Genomic DNA, 22,177 nt, shown 5'->3' with positions numbered 1-22,177 from the left:
TTGTTCCAATGCATGCCATCAACAAATGATGCTTTGAAATTCAGGTTATTCTGCGTAAATTGTAAATTGATACTAGTTCTTAGATAAGTGATTACTCTCATATTATATTTAATAAACACTTCTCCTAATTTGAATATAGCATTACTTATCATACCAAATAAAGAAATTGTTTTCTAATATTTTTCATGTGGTTATATATATATTTTTGGAAATAAGAAAGACAAAAAAAGAAAAGACTTAAAAAAGGGAAATATATAATTTTTGGACAATAATTTTGCTGCACTAAAATAGGATATTCTCTTTCATATGGCCGGGCTATCAGCTCTTTTTACACCGTTTTAATACTATTGACTATTAAAAAAGGTATTTTTTTTGTAAAATTAATACCATTGATACTATGGTAACATTATAATATTGAGTGTCAGTGAAATCTTCCCTTATTAAAAAAAGATTTTTAAAAAAAATTTAATAGCATCGGAATTTATGGTAAATAACACTATAGTATATATTATTGAGTGTCAAGATTATGGAAGTTAATTAGCAAGATTTTCACCTTTCTTCTCATGGATAAATACATATATAGCACGAATTAATATACATATCTTCACCATTAAATATAATCACTTCAGGTATCAAACATGCATATTTAGCACAAAGGCTTCACAAAGGGAAAAATATACTCAGTCCAACAATAATTATTCATTTTACCTTTGTTATTAAATATTATTTACTAGTATCATCTAACATATTTCAAAGCATTAAATTTAATAAAGTCAAAGGACAATATGGTAATATTACCTCTATTATTTATTGTTTCTTAAGGGGTGTGTTAAGTCAATAGTGGATAAAATTTTACACTTGGTTCCTAATTTACCTCATCATTAATTATAGTCATTTGTCTGTTACATTTTTCAAGAAATTGTATTTATTATATTCAAATGGTGATATAGTAAAATTATCCTTTTATTTATAATTTTTTAAGAAGTGTGCAAAGTTAATAGTGAACAAATATTATTACACACGGCGAGTAGTTGTTAGACAATAAATGTGCTGCATTAAAATAGGGATATTCCCTTTCACATGATCGGGCTATATTCACACCATTTTTTAGTACTATTGATTATTAAAAGAAAAAAGAAGATATTTTTGTAACCTTAATACCATTGATATTAATGGTAAATTACAATATAATATTGAGTGTCAGTGAAATTTTCCTTATTAAAAAAAGATTATTTTTCTAAATTTAATAGCATCGAAATCAATGGTAACTAACACTATAATATTAATGAGTGTCAAGATTAATGAAGTTAATTAGCAAGATTTTCACCTTTCTTCTCATGTATAAATACAAGCACAAATATACATATTTTCAACATTAAATATAATATCTTCAAGTATCAAACATGAGTTATTTCAAGAACAATAATTGTCTCTTCTTCTCATTCATATTTGCACTTAGCCTTGCACTAGTTAGAAGTTCAAAATTGAACCCAAATATTCCTAGTTATCAAGTTAACATTGTTAATGCCCTTCCAAATGGTACTTCACCTTTGACCCTTCGTTGTCAAGATTATGAAAATCATGAACTAGGAACTCACTCAATGAATGCGGCTGAAGAGTATATGTTTACTTCTATCGGTGTTACATCGTACTATTGTTTTTATTATTGGAATGGAGAAAGCAATTTTTTCGATGTTATTAATGAAGAGATATCTAGAGGTTGTGGATACGTTGGCCCTTTTCTCTATGGATGTTATTGGAAGGTGCAAGAGGATGGCTTTTATTTTGGACGTCGTCAAGATGGTAGATTTTATAAGGAACACTCATGGTAATAAAATGTTGCATCTAGATTAATTTCAAATTTGGATAATATAGATTAGTGTTATAGCCTTATAGGTGTGAAAACTTCTAAGTTATGTTTTTTTATGTTTCGCCATAGACTATATAACTTTCAAGGATAAAATGAAAATCTTAAGAACTTAATATTATAGATCTAATTTTGTGGCTTATAGCATTATATAAGTGGTATGGATGAAATTCTTATTTCCCATCACACACGAACTTAATATTATAGATCTAATTTTGTGGCTTATAGCATTATATAAGTGGTATGGATGAAATTCTTCTTTCCCATCACACACCTCTAAAAGAGGATTTAACAAACACTTTGTCTTGCATCAAGTCAATGGGTTTAAAATTTTGAAAGTTATAATCCAATGAAAACAAGATATAATAAAGTATAAAACTTGCAAAATCATGATAGTTTTTTTATTTTATTTTTTGGATGCGGGTGGGGGGGTGGGGTAGCCATTATTTCTTAATTGTTCTATGAGTATGAGTATGAGTATGATTGATTATTCCATCTCTAATAATAATGAGCTTAGATATGTAAATTATTCGCATTTTGGCACTAATCTTGTCTAGTCGATCACCTCAACGATTTAAATAATTATATTATGTTATAGATTGCTATAATTGAAATCTTGTATGTTTCCCTTATTATTTTCATTTTACATAAAATTGTTTTCTTATGGAATGGATACATATATACATAATATTAATCTTTCTTTAGAATCAATTTCAAAGACAAAAATCTCACCTATAAGTTAACAAAATCTTAGGAGGCTAGTAAGATTCGCCTTTCTTCTCGTCATAACCAAAGAAAAAATAAACAAGTCTAGGTCAATTAGGATGGATTATAAGACAATAATTGAGTCAAGATGGTAATTGGACGGATTGGGTCAAATTTGGATATATTATAATGGGTTAAGACAATAATTGAATCAAGATCACCTAATTCAACTCAAATTTGTTGAGGTCAAGACCCAATTCAACCCAATTTTAAATAAGCCTAATTAATTTATTTGTTCTTTTAAATGATTTTAGTACCTAATAAAAAAAAAATCCTTTATTATGACTATATATAACATATCAAATTTTTTAAAAAAAGTTTTTTAAAAATATTTTGACAAGATTTGCCATGAGCCAATTCGAATTACATATTAATCCAATTTTTAATGGATTGAAATGAGTTGAGATAATGAATGGACGGATCAACAACCCATCCAAACCTAAACGGATTGGACGGATTAGGTTTGATTTTGCTATCCCTAATCAACCTAGAACTTCTCAGTTCTCAATAGTACAAGGTTAAGTGCAAAAATAAATGAGAAAGAAAAAGGTTGTTGCTCTTAAAATAACTCATGCTGATATTGGTTCTGTCTTGTCTTGAATCCATGTGTATTTGTGTTATTTCTTCTACATCAAAAGTTACTTTAGCTCACTATCGCCATTTTAAAAAAAAGTAGAAGGTATAATTTACATACTAACAAGTTATCTCTATTTATGAGATATTTTTGAGAATTGAACATTTTATTAATAAGAAGTACTAGGTATTTAAGAGTATAAAGTAATAGCTGAAAAAAGGTACTAAATTTTACTTTGAATTTCTAAAATAACAATTATTTTAGAATCGAACGAATATATAAGACTAGTTCACTCTCACTATTTCCCCATTGGGTGGTTCCTTATAGCGACACATCGACATAAGTGTCTTTATTAATCACTAGATTGCCTAGTCTACATTTTATGATTCAAATTGAGATTAAGGGGGTCACCTTGTCGGGATTAAGGGGGAAATTTGGACACCTAACTTTTATGTTACTATTTCATTTTTGATTAGACATATTTTGTTGATTTCTTAACAGATATGTTTCTGCTTCTTTTTTTTTTTGTTCAAATTGATAGAGTGCTACTGCTAAGTGTTAAGTCAACAATGAGAGGTGGTAATTGAACATAGAAAAAAGTTTAAAATACTGTTTAATGTGACGTATTAGGTATAATAATCTGATGAATAAAATATATATAGGATTATTTTATCCTGCGTTTGGTTGGAGCTAGTAGGCAGTCTTGAGACTATTTTTCCCATTATTTATACTTTCGTGATGGGATAAGTTATCTCACATACATGGTGGAATAACTAATTTGAAATAATTAATTTTGGGATAACTTATTCCTAACCAAACGATCCCGCGTATTGCTACTTCGAGTATATCTTCTTGTTAATTATGTTTCTTTGCTGCCAAACACAGTGCTCCCAATTTGGCTGTTGTTGTTTCCTTTTTCAATTCACTTAGACAAGTAGTTTGGTTCTGATTTAATTTCAAGGTTCTGCCAAATTTCTTGGCTCTCAATTTGTTTATTTGTTTGTTTGTATCAAGCTTTTGCATGTTTCCACTACTTTGTTAGACATGGGGAAATTCACCGATACCGGTGTATTCAGAATTTAAAATTTATGAATTTACATTTATCTCAAATTTAAAAATAAAAAGAGACAAAAGGGCAGCAAAGCTTAAGAAGTTCATTTTTTTTATATTAGATCAACAATACACTCTATTAGTGGATTTTCAAATTAAATTGTATTTCTTATCAATTAATTATCAAATGTTTCATACAAATACAAAATTTGCACAAAAGTTGTTAGGTTCCAAAAAGCTATCCAATTGAAGATGATGATAGTATGAATACATTCTAAGCTTTTGACCTAACTCGAGCCGAATTACCCAAAATCCGCCCTAATATATATCCTATTTCACTTATCTTGGTTTTCTAAAACTCTCCCGTAACTAACTTCCCCAATCTTCTAATTCGTTATATTGAGAGAGAAGTATTAAAAATATTTTTAAACTGCACGCAAATTATTAGTTTTATTTTTGAACTATTGACAGCCTTAAAAACATCACTTTACTTGACTAACTGAACTTAAATACACCCCGATTTTGTAACATGAGTGAAATACGTAAACCCCTTATAAATTCTCGCCAAGTTTAGGGGTGTTTTCAACACTTCTCTCGACTTTTAATTAAGAGTCTCATGCTCATACAAGAGTTTGAGATCACTTGCTTGCACTTTAGGGGTGTATCTAAATTTAGTTAGTCAATTAGAGGGGTGTTTTTATGGCTGTCAATAGTTCGAAAAAGAAACTAATGATCTGCGTCAAGTTCAGAGATATTTCAATACTTCTCTTTTATATTAAACTGACTTATGAAAATGTCTGATTTTAAGGTCTCTATTAAAATTGTCTTTGTTTTTAAAAATCTTATAAATATAATATAGCTCTTGAGAAATTAACCATTCTAAAATATCACTATTGAAGTTTGAAATATTTAGTAGAAGTCAGTGATTTCTTACTCTACAACGTCTATATTATTGGCAAGTAGTCATGACTAGTGAGGCCTAAAAATTGTAAATCACGTTTTTAGGAAGTATCAATCCGGTGTTATTTGCTGTCAAGTTTCAAATTAAACTATTATTTCATATATATAATATATAAAATTAGGTGGCTCCGCCCTGAGCTTATTATCTCATAATCAAGGTAATAATCTCGACTTATTCTGTGTAGATATCTTCGAGTGATCTTATCGTTGGGTCATGAGTTCTTATCAACTAGTAAACTTATGCCTCAGTCCCAAAACAATTATATTTAACCATATGAATTCTTACTGATTATATTATTTGCTTGAATTCATTTTATTTCAACATTTTACAAAATAAAAATGAAAAGTACTAGTTTTTCTATATTCCCAATTGTCAATATGAATTCTAGTATACCAATAAAACTCCATGAAACTATTAGACCTAAATAAACATAATAAGAGAATTAACACAATTTCTAATTAATTGGTATTATCTGTATAATTATTTTTTTACTGTGCTTTTTTTTTTGCTAAATGTAGATTGATATTTGATAACAAGATATTATAGTCTTCTTTAGTTAACTTCCTTCAAAAGTAATTTTATGTCTATAATCCCCTTTCAAGATCTTCATTTATTATGGTTGAAAATTTGTTAAGTTTATTAGTTTTTTTTTTCTTCCGATGTTTGGAGTCTGTATTCTCAGTGTTTGAAGACTGTATTGAAATTTCAACTAAATCCGAATCACGCATTGTAGGATCCATTCAGGGGTGACGCTCCCAATATGATTTTCTTCATATCCCGGACTCGTATTGACTTATCGTAAATATCTAGGAAACTAAGAGAATAATAAACAAATAAATAGATGCATATTTTACAACCGTTGATCTCCATTATAATCCCCTCCATCATTTCTAGCCGTTGATCAATTTGCATTGACTTTGTCTTCTGATCTTCTATTAAATCTTAGGATGGGAAGAACTTATATTTATAAATAATAATAAATCCCTTTCTTGTATTATCATTCCTGCATTCTGCAACAAGAAATTATTGATAGTGTTGGATCTTGAAAATTTGAATTCTTGAGAAAATTAAAGATGGCTACGATGGCGACAGGGGAAGAACAGAGTAGCAGTAGTAACAGAGTCCAGAAATGGTCCCTTCATGGGAAAACAGCTCTAGTTACTGGAGGAACCAGAGGTATCGGGTAAGTTTAAATAGTTGGAGGGTCAAAAATTACGTGTCTACAACTCTCTATTTTTTGGTTGAACAAAAAGTTGAGAGTCAAAAATTACGTGTCTACAACTGATGTTGCTTCTCTTTTTTAATGATTATTTTTGTTAGGAGTGCAATAGTGGAGGAATTGGCAGGATTTGGAGCAAGTGTTCATACATGTTCAAGAAACAAGAAAGAGCTTGATGAGAAGATTCAAGAATGGGAAGCAAAAGGATTTAAGGTGACTGGCTCTGTTTGTGATTTATTTTCTAAAGAACAGAGAGAAGAGCTTATTCACACTGTTTCCTCTGTTTTTGAGGGCAAGCTCAATATACTGGTAAGTCTTCTCACTAAACATTTCTTTCTTTTCTTTCTATCGTCCGATGTTTAGTACTCGAATTTCAGATTCGAGAGAGCTAGGATCCATTTGAGAGTAGCACTACCCGTCAATTAAGAATTTTTTAATACCCAAAATTTGGCAAGACTTTTGATTAAAGAAGGAGCAACATAACTACTACACCATATCTTTAGATGATTTTTGATTAAATATTATTTTTCTTTAAAAGAAAGAAAAAGATTAATTAATTGAGTACTAGAGCCAAACTTCTTAATAATGTTCGATTTAATTTGTTTTATTTTATAAAAGAAGCCATTCTTTTGTTGGTATTAAATCATACCTACCGGCCAGATAAATTTGGATTATGTTGTGTAGGGCTATCAATTTTTATTTTATTTTCAGTGTTCAAATTTGAAATTTCTAGTTAGTAAGTGAATAGATCATTTCGATACGTTCTAATATTCTATACATGTTTTGAAAAAAAAAGATTCTTTATTTTTGTCAAAGAAAAGCAAGTTATTATATTAAGTACAAATTAAAAAGGTTTACTAGAACATAAAGCCTAAAGGAACTGATCTTGTTGGCTCAAAATCATAATAATCTTAGCGGAAAGTAAATAAAGCATGAAAATAATGGTCGCTCCAAAATACAACATCTTTCTCAACTGAACACTGTAATCATGTCCTACGTTGCTCGAATTCTTTAAAAATATCAACGAGTATGTGTCAAATCTTTCAATAATGCATTTTTTAAAGGATCTGACACAAATGCAACAATATTTTTGAAAAGTTCAAGCAACTTAAATCATGTCAAGTCTTTATTTACATTGTTAGTTAAAGAATTTATCACCGTGTTTGTCTCCCGACAAATATGACAGATTAAATGACGGTATGACCTCAAAGAGGTACCTACAATCGTTCACGAAAGTATTATACATGATTATTTAAAAACTTAGAAATTGGTTAAAAGGACCAACTTCATATGTTAAATGAGAAGGAGCTCTTGAAGTACATAAAAGTTAATTAAAAACACATCTTTTATAACTCTTTATTACTTTGAGAACTAAAAGCATGTATTAAATATGTAAAGAAGTACTTTTAACGTTTGTAATTCTTTAAATAGTAAAGCCATACTATGTAGAATTAATTAAATTAGATAAATAAATGTATTAAAAGGACGTCAAAATTAGTATGCTTAATTTTGCAGACATATATACGTAAACAAGGTGGTCATTTGGAGACAAGGAAGATGTAAAGTGAAATAAGAATAGGACTATGGGTGGCATAAAGCCAAATTTAGGTGACAAATTTCCAACAACATAAATGATAAAGACAAAATTGTCATACTAAAATGTTATATAATTCTCAACGTCACTTTCTCGTATTTATAGCTAATTCCCATCTCTTATAACTACTTACTGACATATAGGGTCATCCCAATTTATATAATGTACTCATTTTTATTTCACATTTTGATATCTGATATTTCTATTAGAGTCGATTAAATTTAAATTTAAAAGTCTCACGTTAAGGATAAAATGCTATGTCTCAATTTATATATTTTTTTTATTGTAGGTGAATAATGCAGCAATAAGTATGATAAAACGAACAGCAGATATAAGTGTGGAAGATTATTCAAAAATTATGGGAACCAATGTGGAGTCACCTTTCCACATCACTCAAATTGCTTATCCTCTTTTGAAAGCATGTGGAAATACTGCTAGCATTGTCTTCATTTCCTCCCTTGCTGGTTCTCTAGCACTCCCTGCTCTTTCTGTCTACGGAGCCTCTAAAGGTAAAATTACGCTCTTTGATACCACTAGACTATATGTATTGGCGATGAAATTAATTAAACGATTCTTAATTTCAATTTTATGAATTTTGAATAGGTGCAATCAACCAGCTTACCAAGTTTTTGGCATGCGAATGGGCTAGTGATGGAATTCGCGTTAATACAGTCTCTCCTTTCGCTGTCAAAACTAACATTTTGAAAGCGGTAATGTCCCTAGTCTAATACTATTGAGTAACATTTAAAGTCGTTATTTTAAAATTCAAAATTCATAAAATTGAAATTCTGACAGGAGGATATTGACCCGTCATTATTGGGGAATTATTCAGAATTGATGTGTAGAACACCATTGAAACCAATAGCAGAACCTGATGAGATATCTCCATTGGTGGCATTTCTTTGTCTTCCTGCTGCTTCACATATTACTGGTCAGATCATTCTTGTTGATGGTGGATTTTCAGCTGGTAGTTTCAAATTTCAGTCTTAATTAATTAAATATCCAAAAATAGAAAGAAAAATTCAATATGGGTTGGCAAATTGTTTTTCATATATATGAACAATATTGTTCTTGTAAGCTAAGGATGGATCGATCTTTTTGCGATATTGTATGTCATGTTTGATCATAAAAACTATTCACTTTTTTTCTTTCTAAAATAATATTTCATTTTATTTAAAAATTAGTGTTTGGCACGTCAAACATTGCCTTGAGTTTGTATTTCAATTTGAAAAACATGTTATACTCAAGCATAGGCATTTTTTTGAGTAATTAATGGTCAAAAACACATTTAAACCATCAATTTTAGCGAATTTCATACCTTAACTATTCATTGTTCTTGTTACCTTCTTAAAATATCACTCTCTTTTTAATAAAACACACCTAAATGTTGAGTTGGTCACATGTTTGCTCCCAATTAACAACAAGCGCGTGCAAACCAATTCAACATCGAGCTGTGTTTTGATATAAAGAGAATGATAGTTAAGGTTTAAAATTTGTGAATATGTGATGAATTAGATAGGTAAATAGAACAATGGATGGTTAAGATATGACTCGATCACTAAAAAGTAATAGTTTAAATGTATTTTTTTACTATTAGCTCTTCCAAATATTCTTTGTGAAAAATATTATCAAACCACAATTTCAATTTCAAAAATTCTAAATGAATTGAAAAATAATTGAAATCTAAACTCAACCCCCTACTTAGTTTTGTTAATTGTTTTACAAATTTCTGAAGTTCAAATAGAACAATAATTTGTTGAGTAGTGGTCTAATTAATATATATACTTATCTAAGTGACAGTTGCGTGATTTTCTCCTAAATAATCAACGAATAATTAGGACTATGATTACGTAGAAGATAATCAAGAATTACTATCAATTTTCACTTTTTGTTTTTGTCAATTTCGTTGTTGGATATGACGTGAATATTGGTCTTGAACATGCTTGAGATATAGATGTGACTCTCATCCATACTTTATCGACTAATTCATGTCCAAACGCCTATTTAATATTTAGTGTGAATTCAACTATCGATTTATAAAGCAACTAAAATAAAATAATTCAAAACTATACGAATTATGTAATCACACTTGCTACAAAATTTTACAACCTAGAATTATTTCTTTAAAAAGTTTTAGCAAATTACTCAAGGGAATGTATTGTTTTTCTTTTCCCTCAAAGAAGAAGATATCGAGGTTGAAGATTAGGAAAGAAGATATTAAGTAGTTGAGCATTGTTTAGTTTTTCTTATCAATATTGTTATTAGTACTTTCTCATTATCTACTAATTTTTTAATTTTTTTTAATTACCTGTTGTTTACTTTGCTTCGATTGTTGTATTATCTATCCATCATTGTCATTGTTCTTTTCTCGTTTGTTTTTAGCATGATTTCTTTCATACTTGTTTCTTATATGTTTTACTTAGCACCGAGGGTCTAGCATTGGAGATAGTTTTTCTACTTTACAAAGATAAAAAATAAGATTGTGTATAGACCCCTCTTCCAATCTGCTAGACTGTACTTATGATTCTACATGGAATATATTATTATTATAAAAAAAATGTTTAACATAAACAAATACAAATACTAACAATGCTATATATAATGAAGTAGTATTAATAAATACAAACAATATTAAAGCAAAAGCACCATGATCCTTTTCTTGGAGGGGTTAAATTACGTAGCACAAAGCCACAAATTGGAATGTGGAGTGTTTGGTTGGCCTTTACTCAAACCCAAGAAATGAAAAAAATACTAAAATAGTCATAATTGTTAAGCAAAAATTAAACTTGTTGACAAATATAACCCATGATCTTCTCACCAAGAAAGTGAAACAAAGTACAATAGACAAAATCCATTTTGCATTGCCAAAGTAGCCAAACTCTATGACGTTGTCGGCCGGCACGGCGTCAAAAATTAGGAACCTACGTGCGTTCAGTAAAATTCAATAATTTATATAAAATATATATAAATGATTCATCAAAAATTTAGTATATTTTTTTAAAAATTATAAATTTAAAATTTTGACTTTATCTCTATAAATAATAAAACAACATACCAAAAAGCTATAACAAGGTGCTATATATATATATATGAGGATCGATCTTTTCACGCTTAATCAGATACTAGAGTTCGAATATCAAACTAAAATATTCTTATTTAGTAGGTGTTTTATTCTTTTAATACCTATTCAACGTGAATTTATATTAATTGTGAAAGTAAAAGTTTAAAATACATACTACCTTAAGAGAAAAAGAAAGTGAAAAACTAAAATAATATGAATTAATGATGAAGATTTTCTATAGCTAGACATTAAAATTCATTGTTAATCATATTTAGTAATAAATAATTATAAAAAAATTATATTAATTACGAGTAATTTAAGGAGGAAGTTTATAACACGTGCAACGATTTTAAAGGGGAAAGGAACCAACAAGGCCAAATATGTAGAGACAAAAAGTAGAAACATTTGAGCATATGAAGGAGTCCATGCCCTATAATATGTAGAGACAAAAACACTTCAATCTTTTTCTATGGTTTTGCTTTAGCCATCCCAAATGATGGCTTGAAACTTAAAATATATACATGGTGAATGCCTAATTCATTATTTTTACTAATAAAACTGAGAAATAAAAAATATATTACTCCCTTCGTCTTAATTGATGTAATGTTATTTGATTTGTTATAGAGTTTAAGAAAGAATTTTTTTTCTTTGAAACTTATAGTGATTTAAAGATAAGTCATATATGCATCTAGGTTAAAATTAAATTGTTTCTAAATACAGAAATGTATTATTATTATCATGATTGACTATAAAGAAAAGCTTATCGCATAAATTGGGACAGTTGAATAGTATGTATATAAAATATCAGGTTCCTAATTTTGGGATAATTAGCACTCCCTTCTTTCATTTTTACTTATCCTGATTGAAAATCAAGATATAATTTATTAATTAAATTCTAATTTATCCCTATTATTAAGTATTAACTATAATAATTTCTCAATATAACTTTCAAAATATTAAATTTATATATTCAAAAGATATTATGATAATTTATCTTTTTATTAATTACTTTTTAAAGATATGTCAAGTCAAATATAAGTAAAATGACAGCGAAAGTAAGAATTAATGTTACGGGAGTTCCGGAAGGGTTTTCTTATTTATGAATGCAAGTTTGATTTATTTTTTTTAGCCAGACAAGTTTGATTTAAAGGCTGCATGCATGGATAATTAATTAACCGGAGAAGTCACCTATTTAAAAATATTGTTTATTAGTCAACATATTCAACTTTTAATTTAAATGATTCAATATTTAAATTTAAATTAATCGAATCAGTATGTTGTGGACGCTCACTAAATGTTAATTTATACCAATTAAGAAAAGTACTTTCGTATTCAAAATAAATGTGTGCATCTATGAAGAAGACTTTTTTCACGTATTTGAAAAATAATACTCAATACCACACCCATACATAAGTTATTAGTAGCAATAATCTGGTACATAGTTAATTAATTAATACAATATAATGGATCAACTTTTAATTTGAAGCATAACTTTCACGTGTTTCAAGTTAAAAAAAATTATTCTTCTCTTTCAAATTGGAATATACCTTTAATTTATTTGTCGGCTCGTGGTACGACAAAAGCTTAACTCCTCAAACTTATTTCGTGTGAGATATTAGAGATCGCTTCTTTGCGTTAGCTAAAGCCGATATAAGGAGAAATAGATGTAAATCGAAAAAATATTGAAAAGAGGGCATTAGACAAGACAAATATACTACACACCTGCAACTTAATTAATTATAACGAGGACATGAATTTAAATAGGAGAATAGAAGGTTAGTAGGTAATCGAGCGTTATCTAATTTTCTTATCAATATTGTTTTATTACTCTCCTATAATCTTATTCTTCGATTTTAATGTTCCATTTGCTCAGTTATCATATTATTTGTTGTTGCTACTATTCTTTTCTTCATTATGGATTCTTCGGTATTTTTCATTTGTTCTGAATATATTCTTGATTTTTTTTATATGTTTTACTTTTTCTTTTCTTATTTTAATTGGGTGGAGGAATTGGAAATAGGGGAGGGAATTACAATGTGGGGAATCGAACTCTCACCAATAAGGCAGGAGTTCAGGTAACAAAACCAATTAAGCTACTAAAATTCTCCTTATATGTGTTTTACTTAATATGAGGTTTTAACATAAATAACTTGATCTCTATAAATCTTCTTAAAGTACGTAGAGTAAGATTGCATAATACGTATGATCAATACATTTTTCAGATCAAATTTATAAGATTACGCTAAGTATATTGTAGTAAAATTTAATAAAGGGTAATAAAGAATAAGATCTATTAAATAATCTTTAAAATAAAATAATAAAAGTAATATATATATTTTTTCTATCTCATACTCGAAACTAAACAATGACCCGTAGCTCATGATAGACTTGGCCTGTCTAATTAATTATGTCACAATTTATTTATATTTCCTATTGCTAACACGTCCAAACACTAACTCAACCACTCCAATTGCCGCCCTTAATTTAAAAATCATCTCATAATTACAATAATTTCTTGATTGAATATTGTTTCCTTGACAAAAGACAAGCATCATAAATAGTTATACCAATTGTTATTCCTAGTCGTCCATGAGCTGGCCTCACTATATATATATATATATATATCTACTTGTAAAAATAGAACCACCAAATAATGCATATGATGAGACGAATAGAATCCTCATCTTTAATCAGAAGTATTGTATTCAAATTTTGAAAATAAAATAAAAAATCTTGATAGAAAGTGTTAGGCCTAACATGAAAAAAGTGCGATTAATCAGAATTATTTCAAAGTATCAAATACCGAAAAAAAAATACAAAAAAAATATATACAATATTATTAACACCAGCAATGAAGGATCCCACATGCATGGTCTGGTGATGACAACATTAAATTTGGTTTAGAAATTGAATATTAATTACTAGTGTGCTCAGCAGTCGCTTTTAAAGTTCCTCAATTCAGTTGGTGGATATGGACTTTAAGAAATATGTCATTATTATCATATCTAATTATTTCGAGTATATATATATATTGTTTGCCTTATTATATGGAAATTATTTTGATAGAAACAATTAGTTGACAGGTGGAATATTGTTTGTCTTATTATATGGTTTTGGACATATCTTTACCTTATGATTGAGCTTTTAGAGTTAGGTTATTTTCAAATTCCATTTCTTATCGATTGATGTGGATAATCATATGCATTATCTCAAGAGTAAACAAGATCAAGACACTTTTTAAAATTGCATATGAACTTCAAAATCAGTTGAGCTTGCAAAAGTTTTATCCCCGATAAAGACTTTTTGATTAACAGACTTCAAGCTTAACATAAAAGCTCACATAGGTTACATATCATACGCAGGGGCGAAGCTAGCTTACAACTTACGGCTTCACGTGATCCCAAGAACAATTGGCCAGGTTCAGTATATTTAAGAAATTGCTAAATATCTATAAAACAGCGAACTCAGTTATTATTATTATCTATTAACCCCCTTATTATTAGTTAAACTATAGAGACTTCCCATCTAATATTCTAATTGAACAATATAGTATGACACGAAAACAAAAAGAAATTAAATTTCCCATTCATTAACGTTCCCTTATTTTGTTTTACATGTTATGCAACTTATTTTTTTTTTCAATTGACTAAAAGTTGAGAGAGACTTGAGTAAATGATTGAGTCTCTAAAACAGATACTAACAATTTATCAAATAAAAGAAACAAAAATTGATATAATCCGAGTCTCTGTAAAAATTATAACTAACAAGATTGTATTAATCACCAAGTGTACCAATTACAGAACCAATAGCCAAGCCAAGACACAACTTGCTATTCTTAAAACAAAGACAACATGAAACAAAGAAACACTAAGCTAGCAAGTTAAAAAACAAATTGATGAATGTTTAATTTTGCATAGTTTTTTGGTTGGCCCTAACACAACAAATATAAGCGATCTCCCTGGCAATAGATTCTCAAATCCTCCTTTTCTTCTCAAAGATATCCTTTTGTTTCTCTCAATTCAAATAGCATAGACATACTCAGTATACACCAACTTAAATATTTGGGCAGCTATGATTCCCAAGACATATTGGTCCCAATCATTGTAAGAAGCTTGAACAAATTGGATCCATTGTAGCAACTTGCATTAGACCTGATGACTAAAAAACAACTTTTATATGTATGATCTCTAGATTCAGGCTGGAGTTGGCACAATACACACTTCATATCAACATCTAGCTCAAAGAAAGAAGCAACAAAGTCCCCTTATCTATTGTAATCAATTCATGTTACCACCAAAATATGCGGTGGGCTGCTTCTTTCCTTAATCAGAGGTCTCGAGTTTGAGTCCTGAATATGAAAAAATCTATGATACGGAGCGCTAACCCCCAAATGAGGCCTTTCCAATGTGAATCTAAAATAGTCGAACTCCCCAAAAGAAATTCACCGTAAGATTCAGAATTTTGAAAGATTCTAAGTAGCCGTTTGGTCATTGATGTCAAATATTTTTCACTGAAATTATATTTGGTTATATATTTTGCAAAGGAGAGGAGGGAACATTTTATTAATGTAATTTAACTGATTTTCAATACACTATTATCTACTTATTGAAAACATCAATTTATGCTTAGTTTGATAGGATAAAAATTCTTTGGATTGTCAACATATAAAAATTAAATCCAAAAAAGGAAAAAATATATCAAATAATAAAATAAAAATGATCTAGCAAGTGTAAAGGAAAGATCTTTCTGTAGCCCATTAACTATGGGCCACAAAACTGAACATCAAATTAGGCAATTAAGTTGTACAAAGCCCAACTCAAGCAGGATCCTATACTGTGTTGCTTTCACATGGTAGTCTAGTGGTGGATCTAGAATTTTAAGGTTATGGGTGCTCTGAAAGTGACGGAGTCAAAAATATAAAAAATACATGTTAACAATGAGATTCGAATTCAAGCTCAACAAACACTAAAAGAGCCTTCAACACCCACCCAAGAGCCAATGGGACAATCAAATCATTTATTCATTGGGTGTTCTATGTTAATTTTATACAAATACCTTAATTTATACATAGATATATATATTCCGAGATGAGGTTAATGAGTATTCGAGCACCCGACAGACTCCATGTGGGTCCGCCCCTGGGCAAGTCCATCCATATATTCATGTGTTGTGTATCAATTGATACCGATATTTATATCAAATTAATGATCGCAACATATGTAGAAATCATTCATGTATATATTCATCACTTAATCATATTTATTCTAACTTTAATATTTTTCACTGCTTGTTGATACTACATTCTTTCATTGATCCCTAAAAAATGTATGTTCATCTCTTGAGCAAGTTAGAGAATGTTTGGGAGGCCTTACTTATCCTCCAACATGCAGCCCAAGCCCAAACTATTTCAGCCGTTGGGCTTAGTCCACGGCCCATTGGAGACAACAGTAGTGAATAACTCAGTTCTAATGGATGCTGGCATGTTGCGTTTTGGAAAACTACGTAACTACACAAACATTCCTACCATATCACTAATTTATAATTTCATACATATTTTTTGTTGACAGATACACTGAAATAGGGAGAGAGTCAAGCGAGAACAGTAGGGAGGCGAGCGACATTTGCCTATGTATCACACTAGATACACGCTAGATACATATATCTAATGTGATTCACATGTATATGGGATACCATAAATGCGAGCGAGATAGGAGGAAGGCGAGTGAGATTATCTATGTATAATCTTGAACAAATTACATCTAATTTTGACTTCATGTATCCCGAGATACATATATATATGGACATATCTCGACGCATCAAAATCTAGTAAATTTCGTAATATTGCAAACTATCGTATATTTAAGTAATTAGCTCTTAAACTAGTGAAAATTCGATAAGTTACCACTTTAGTTTTCTAGTCTAGTATAATTAATCCAATTAGCAGTTACATTACAATAATAAACTAAAAGAAAAAAAAGTCTCTTCTTCCTTTATTACTCAAACTAACTGTATAATATATTGATTCGAAATCAATGACTTTTGCTCAAATTTTATATATTCAATAAAAGAAAAAAAAATATTATTTAAATTCATTATAAAAAATTATAAATTTTAAATCATGAATCTACATTAATCTACCATATTTAAGTCAATTTTCTCATTTCATCATAAAAAGAAGAAAATCTTCCAACTCACCTTCGAAATATCTTCAACAATTCCGGTGAAGACGGAATAGACATCAAATATGAACATATAGTATAGTTTTAACTAATTAGTGAAGAATATATAGTATAGTTTCATCTATTTCTTAGTTTACAAAATTAAGAAGATAGAAACGTAAAAAAATGTCTCTTCACGCGTATATCAAAGAAAAATAGTAGTACCTCAAATTTAATTAAACTTCAAACATGCTCAACGAATGCAAATCACACTTGAGTTGTTTCAAGAAGAAGAGACTAAAACACTCTAAATTTTGAAAATTTTAAAATAAGAGGAAACGTCTCTATTTATAGCCAACAAAGGATAGTCAGTATGAACATGTGTTTATTAGGTGTGTTTATTATGTCTTATCAGTCATAACTCATTGAAAAAGTCAAACCCTTTAGAAAAGTCTAATCTTTCGAAAAAAACGCAACTCATCAGAAAAGTCACAATCCTTCGAAATAATTAGGAATATTATAGTAATTTAACATTCAAATTAGAAACTTTACGCACTTAAAATAGTATAGAAATATATAGCCGATAAAAAAGAATTCTGTTTATTAGGTACGTATGTAGATTAGTAAGAAAACAAAAAATTGAATTAAAACTCGTTTTAGTATATTTCAATACATATAAATAACTCACTCTTATTAATTCAATTTATTTAAATATGTTTAAATTCATTCAAATCCACTCATTTTAACACTATTCAAAAAGATGTTCTTATGACTTTAGACTCTTTTTTATATATTATTATTATTATTATTATTATTATTATTATTATTATTATTATTATTATTATTATTATTATTATTATTATTATTATTATTATTATTATTATTATTATTATTATTATTATTATTATTATTATTATTATTATTATTATTATTATTATTATTATTATTATTATTATTATTATTATTATTATTATTATTATTATTATTATTATTATTATTATTATTATTATTATTATTATTATTATTATTATTATTATTATTATTATTATTATTATTATTATTATTATTATTATTATTATTATTATTATTATTATTATTATTATTATTATTATTATTATTATTATTATTATTATTATTATTATTATTATTATTATTATTATTATTATTATTATTATTATTATTATTATTATTATTATTATTATTATTATTATTATTATTATTATTATTATTATTATTATTATTATTATTATTATTATTATTATTATTATTATTATTATTATTATTATTATTATTATTATTATTATTATTATTATTATTATTATTATTATTATTATTATTATTATTATTATTATTATTATTATTATTATTATTATTATTATTATTATTATTATTATTATTATTATTATTATTATTGCTCCTTTCAAAGTTGCAAACACAATCCCTAGTGTAAGTCGCAATCAACTTGATGCACTTTGTCGGACTAGATCGAGCATCAGTGATTTCGTATCCGGTCAAAATCTTGGCTAATTGATCGAAGTATTATTATTATTATTATTATTAAATTATGACTTTAGACTGAGATATGTGAAAAGAGCTAAATCCCCTCTCTTTACCTAACACCCAAAGGCGCACATAGTTTTATCCTTAGTGGCATTAGGAGTAAGACACCTTGATTCCTACTTTGAAGCTAACTCTTTTTTAATCATAAGAAAATAAATTGACTTAAAGATAATTAATTAGTGGACTAATTGATTAATTAGTGATGCAAGTTATGATTTCATCTCAAGTGGAGTCTATCTTAATTATATAGTCTAACAAGCAACAAAATTAAATTAGATGTCTAACAGAAAGTCATATGTAAGTATTTAATTTAATAAATTCGTACATAGTAATATAAATATAATACTAATATGAGTATAGGCTATGATCGACCATGTTATTAAAATTGATATTTTTTTCATACACGTCAATAGTTTTTTACTTGAATCTACTAGCAATAAACTTATTATAAAAGTTGTGGACTACAACCTAAAGTTTTCGAAATATTGATTGAATACAAATGTTGGATAGAATAAGTTCTTAATTAATTATGAAGACATTTTAGTTTCTAGTTAGCAAATATTATTGACAAATCAGAAGAAAGTTGGTGGCTAGTTACATTCAAATAGTGATAGTTGACAAAAAAAGAAATAGTTAGAATTATATTAACCCCTAATTATTAGTTAAAATATAGAGACTTCCCCATGGGTACACAGCTCGCCAAATTGCACAATATAGTATGACACGAATATTTAAATTTCACATTAAGTAATGTTTCATTATTTTGTTTCACTTGTTATACAACTTGATTTTTATTTATTTTCCAATTAAAGTATTAGGTTAAAATTATGAAGGCTAGAAGTTGAGAGAGGCTTGCCTAAATGAATAGGAAGGTTATTCAATAAAAGAAATAAAAATTAATATAAAATCCGTGTCTTTATAATTTTGAAAACAAACTTGATGCACCACCAATAAAACCAAAGTAGCTCAACTATTGAAATCAATCCTCGAAACTCATTGACCTCTCGTACATAAATCATAGTGCAAATCAATTATAAATGCGTTATAAACTTATTGGAATCATTAAATCACCATTTTGAGGTCGTCTTGATCAAATGTTAATGTGGTCAACCTTGCATTCCTTAAATTTCAAAAATTCATTTGATAATCTGAATCACTCTCGAATGTCTTGACACTCTCGCAAACTACTCTTCTGAGTCAAAAATTGTCTTCTGGAACTAGTAAGACTGACAAAATTTGCTTCTAAGCTCGTTAACTTTATATATTGACTTTGATCAAATCTTCTAAAAATCAAACTTCTAAACTGAAAATCTTCTTTAAAACTCATCTGATCATCTCAAGAATCATGTCATCTTTGATATGTAGAATCTATGGGAGAGGTCAAAACCAAAAAAAATTAGTTGAAAACACAAAACGATCATGAGGGGTATTATTACAGTATCTAAAAATCACAATGCGCACACAGTTGCTCAAGAGTGAGGCTAGTAAGACGTCTCCTTCAGACCCCAAAATTTTTTAAAGAATTTTATGATTTTGTTCACTTTAAACTATAAAAAACAAAACAAAAATTTATGCTTACAAAAATAGAAAGAAAAACTATCTACCTTTTACGAGAAATAATTTAGAATTTAGAATTAAACAAATAAAATCTTGATATTAATAAATAAAAAATTTATAATAATATCCAAGGTAATATATTAAAAACACATGGCTAACATTTTATTAACTAGAATTAATCTTTAGTCTTATAAATTATAATATTACAGTGAGATTAATGAAAGGATTTAATGTCATTTTAAAATGGCAAAATGACACAAATCCCCCCCTTAAGTTTACTTATTACTATTTTCCCTTAATAGTTTTATTAATCCCCAAAATCCCTCTTTTACTCTTTTAAGTCAAAAAAATCTTACGGATACAATATTGGGCCTTTCCTACGCTAAAAACCAGAGTTCATTCTTTTCTTATTTCTCTCCTAAAACTTCTCCACATTTTCTTTGACAGTTGATTTCTCCAATATTCTTCAAAATCACGTATCTCTCTGTGTATACTCCAGGTAAATTTGATACTTTTCTTGTAATCCTCTTTTGTTTCTTCTTATACTGTTGAAATACTCTTTTGTCTGTTCTTCTAACTGTTGAATCAGATGGATGATGCTAACACTAATCGGATATATGACTATGAAGATACTGGTTGGGAGGAGAACAGATCCAAAAGCCTACACGACCCATTGTTAATGGCGAATGTAAAAGATGGAAAGAAGAAAAACGATTTTGCTTCATCTTCAAAAATTGTTCGTAAAACCCCCAAAAAAAAGGGTCAAAAATTTGCTCCTCCAATTTCTCGACCTCCATTACCTGAGGTTAGGTTTTAGTTCTTCTTCTTTCGAATGTTGTAATTTTTTTTGTTAGTTTAATCAATTTATGATACAAAAAATGCACAAATTCAGGTCTCTTATTTAATGTATCGTTATTATCTGTAATCAATCTATACACTAACCCTAACTAAGTCAAATTATAATGTATTTTATTTCAACTGTTATAACATGCATTGTTCAGTAGATCTCAGTCATTAATGTAGCGTTTGTGTTTTGTTTATGGGTCTGTGTATGTGTATCTGCTATTTCAAGTTTTCATACTAAATATTGTATCAGTTACATATAATGTGTCTTTCATAGTAAATGTTGTATCAGTTACATATAATGTGTTTTATTTATGGGTCTGTATGTGTATCGTACGTGTTTTGTTTGTGAGTCTGTTTGTGTATCTGTTATTTTTTGTATCTCAGTCATTAATGTGTCTTTCTTAACAATGTGTTATATTGTGTATCATCTTAATAACAGGTTGTTATTTTTGCATAATATTCTGTTATGGTTTTGGATTCTTACAGACTATGAGTTATGTTATCAAGCAAATCGCTACACACTGTTTGAAATTTGGTGCAGCATACAACAATGACTTTGTACAAGATTTGAAAAAGTACATGAATGTTGAGGCTTTCGAGTTGTTTACAAATTCTATTTTTGAGCCATATGCCGACATTCATACCTGCAGCTATCAGGGCCAAATATCCAAATGTTTGTTGCTTCTTGAGATTGAACAGGATAACCCTAACGAGCTTCATGTTCGGCATGCGAATGGGAATATTTTGCGCTTCGATATAAAAGAATTTGCTATGATAATAGGATTGAAATGCATTGGAGATCCCAATGACTTTCAGTATCCCAATACCTCAAAGAGCAGCCTTATTCAGAGATATTTTTTGGATTTAGTAAAGTCTAATAGTGTGAGTAAGGCACGACTTGTTAACCGTTTTCTTTAAGGTAATTGGGACAACGATCAGGATGCTTTCCACATGGGAATTCTCTA

The 22,177-nt window shown here is 28.4% G+C and overlaps 1 protein-coding gene across 1 annotated transcript; it reads left to right on the top strand.

Annotated features, from left to right (window-relative positions):
• The first annotated feature begins 6,205 nt into the window (after positions 1 to 6,205).
• LOC102595884 (tropinone reductase homolog At5g06060-like) lies at positions 6,206 to 9,149 on the top strand. Its single transcript, XM_006349430.2, has 5 exons — positions 6,206 to 6,400; positions 6,538 to 6,745; positions 8,320 to 8,539; positions 8,634 to 8,740; positions 8,826 to 9,149. Exons 1-5 carry the CDS (start codon positions 6,291 to 6,293, stop codon positions 9,018 to 9,020), a joined length of 840 nt encoding a protein of 279 aa, XP_006349492.1. The 5' UTR covers positions 6,206 to 6,290; the 3' UTR covers positions 9,021 to 9,149.
• Positions 9,150 to 22,177: the final 13,028 nt, after the last annotated feature.

Source organism: Solanum tuberosum, unplaced genomic scaffold (assembly GCF_000226075.1).
Source record: "Solanum tuberosum cultivar DM 1-3 516 R44 unplaced genomic scaffold, SolTub_3.0 scf00106, whole genome shotgun sequence".
In the NCBI taxonomy this organism is placed as follows: Eukaryota; Viridiplantae; Streptophyta; class Magnoliopsida; order Solanales; family Solanaceae; genus Solanum; species Solanum tuberosum.
The sequence above is the reverse complement of the archived record's forward strand: the minus strand, read 5'-3'. Positions and strand labels throughout refer to the sequence as shown.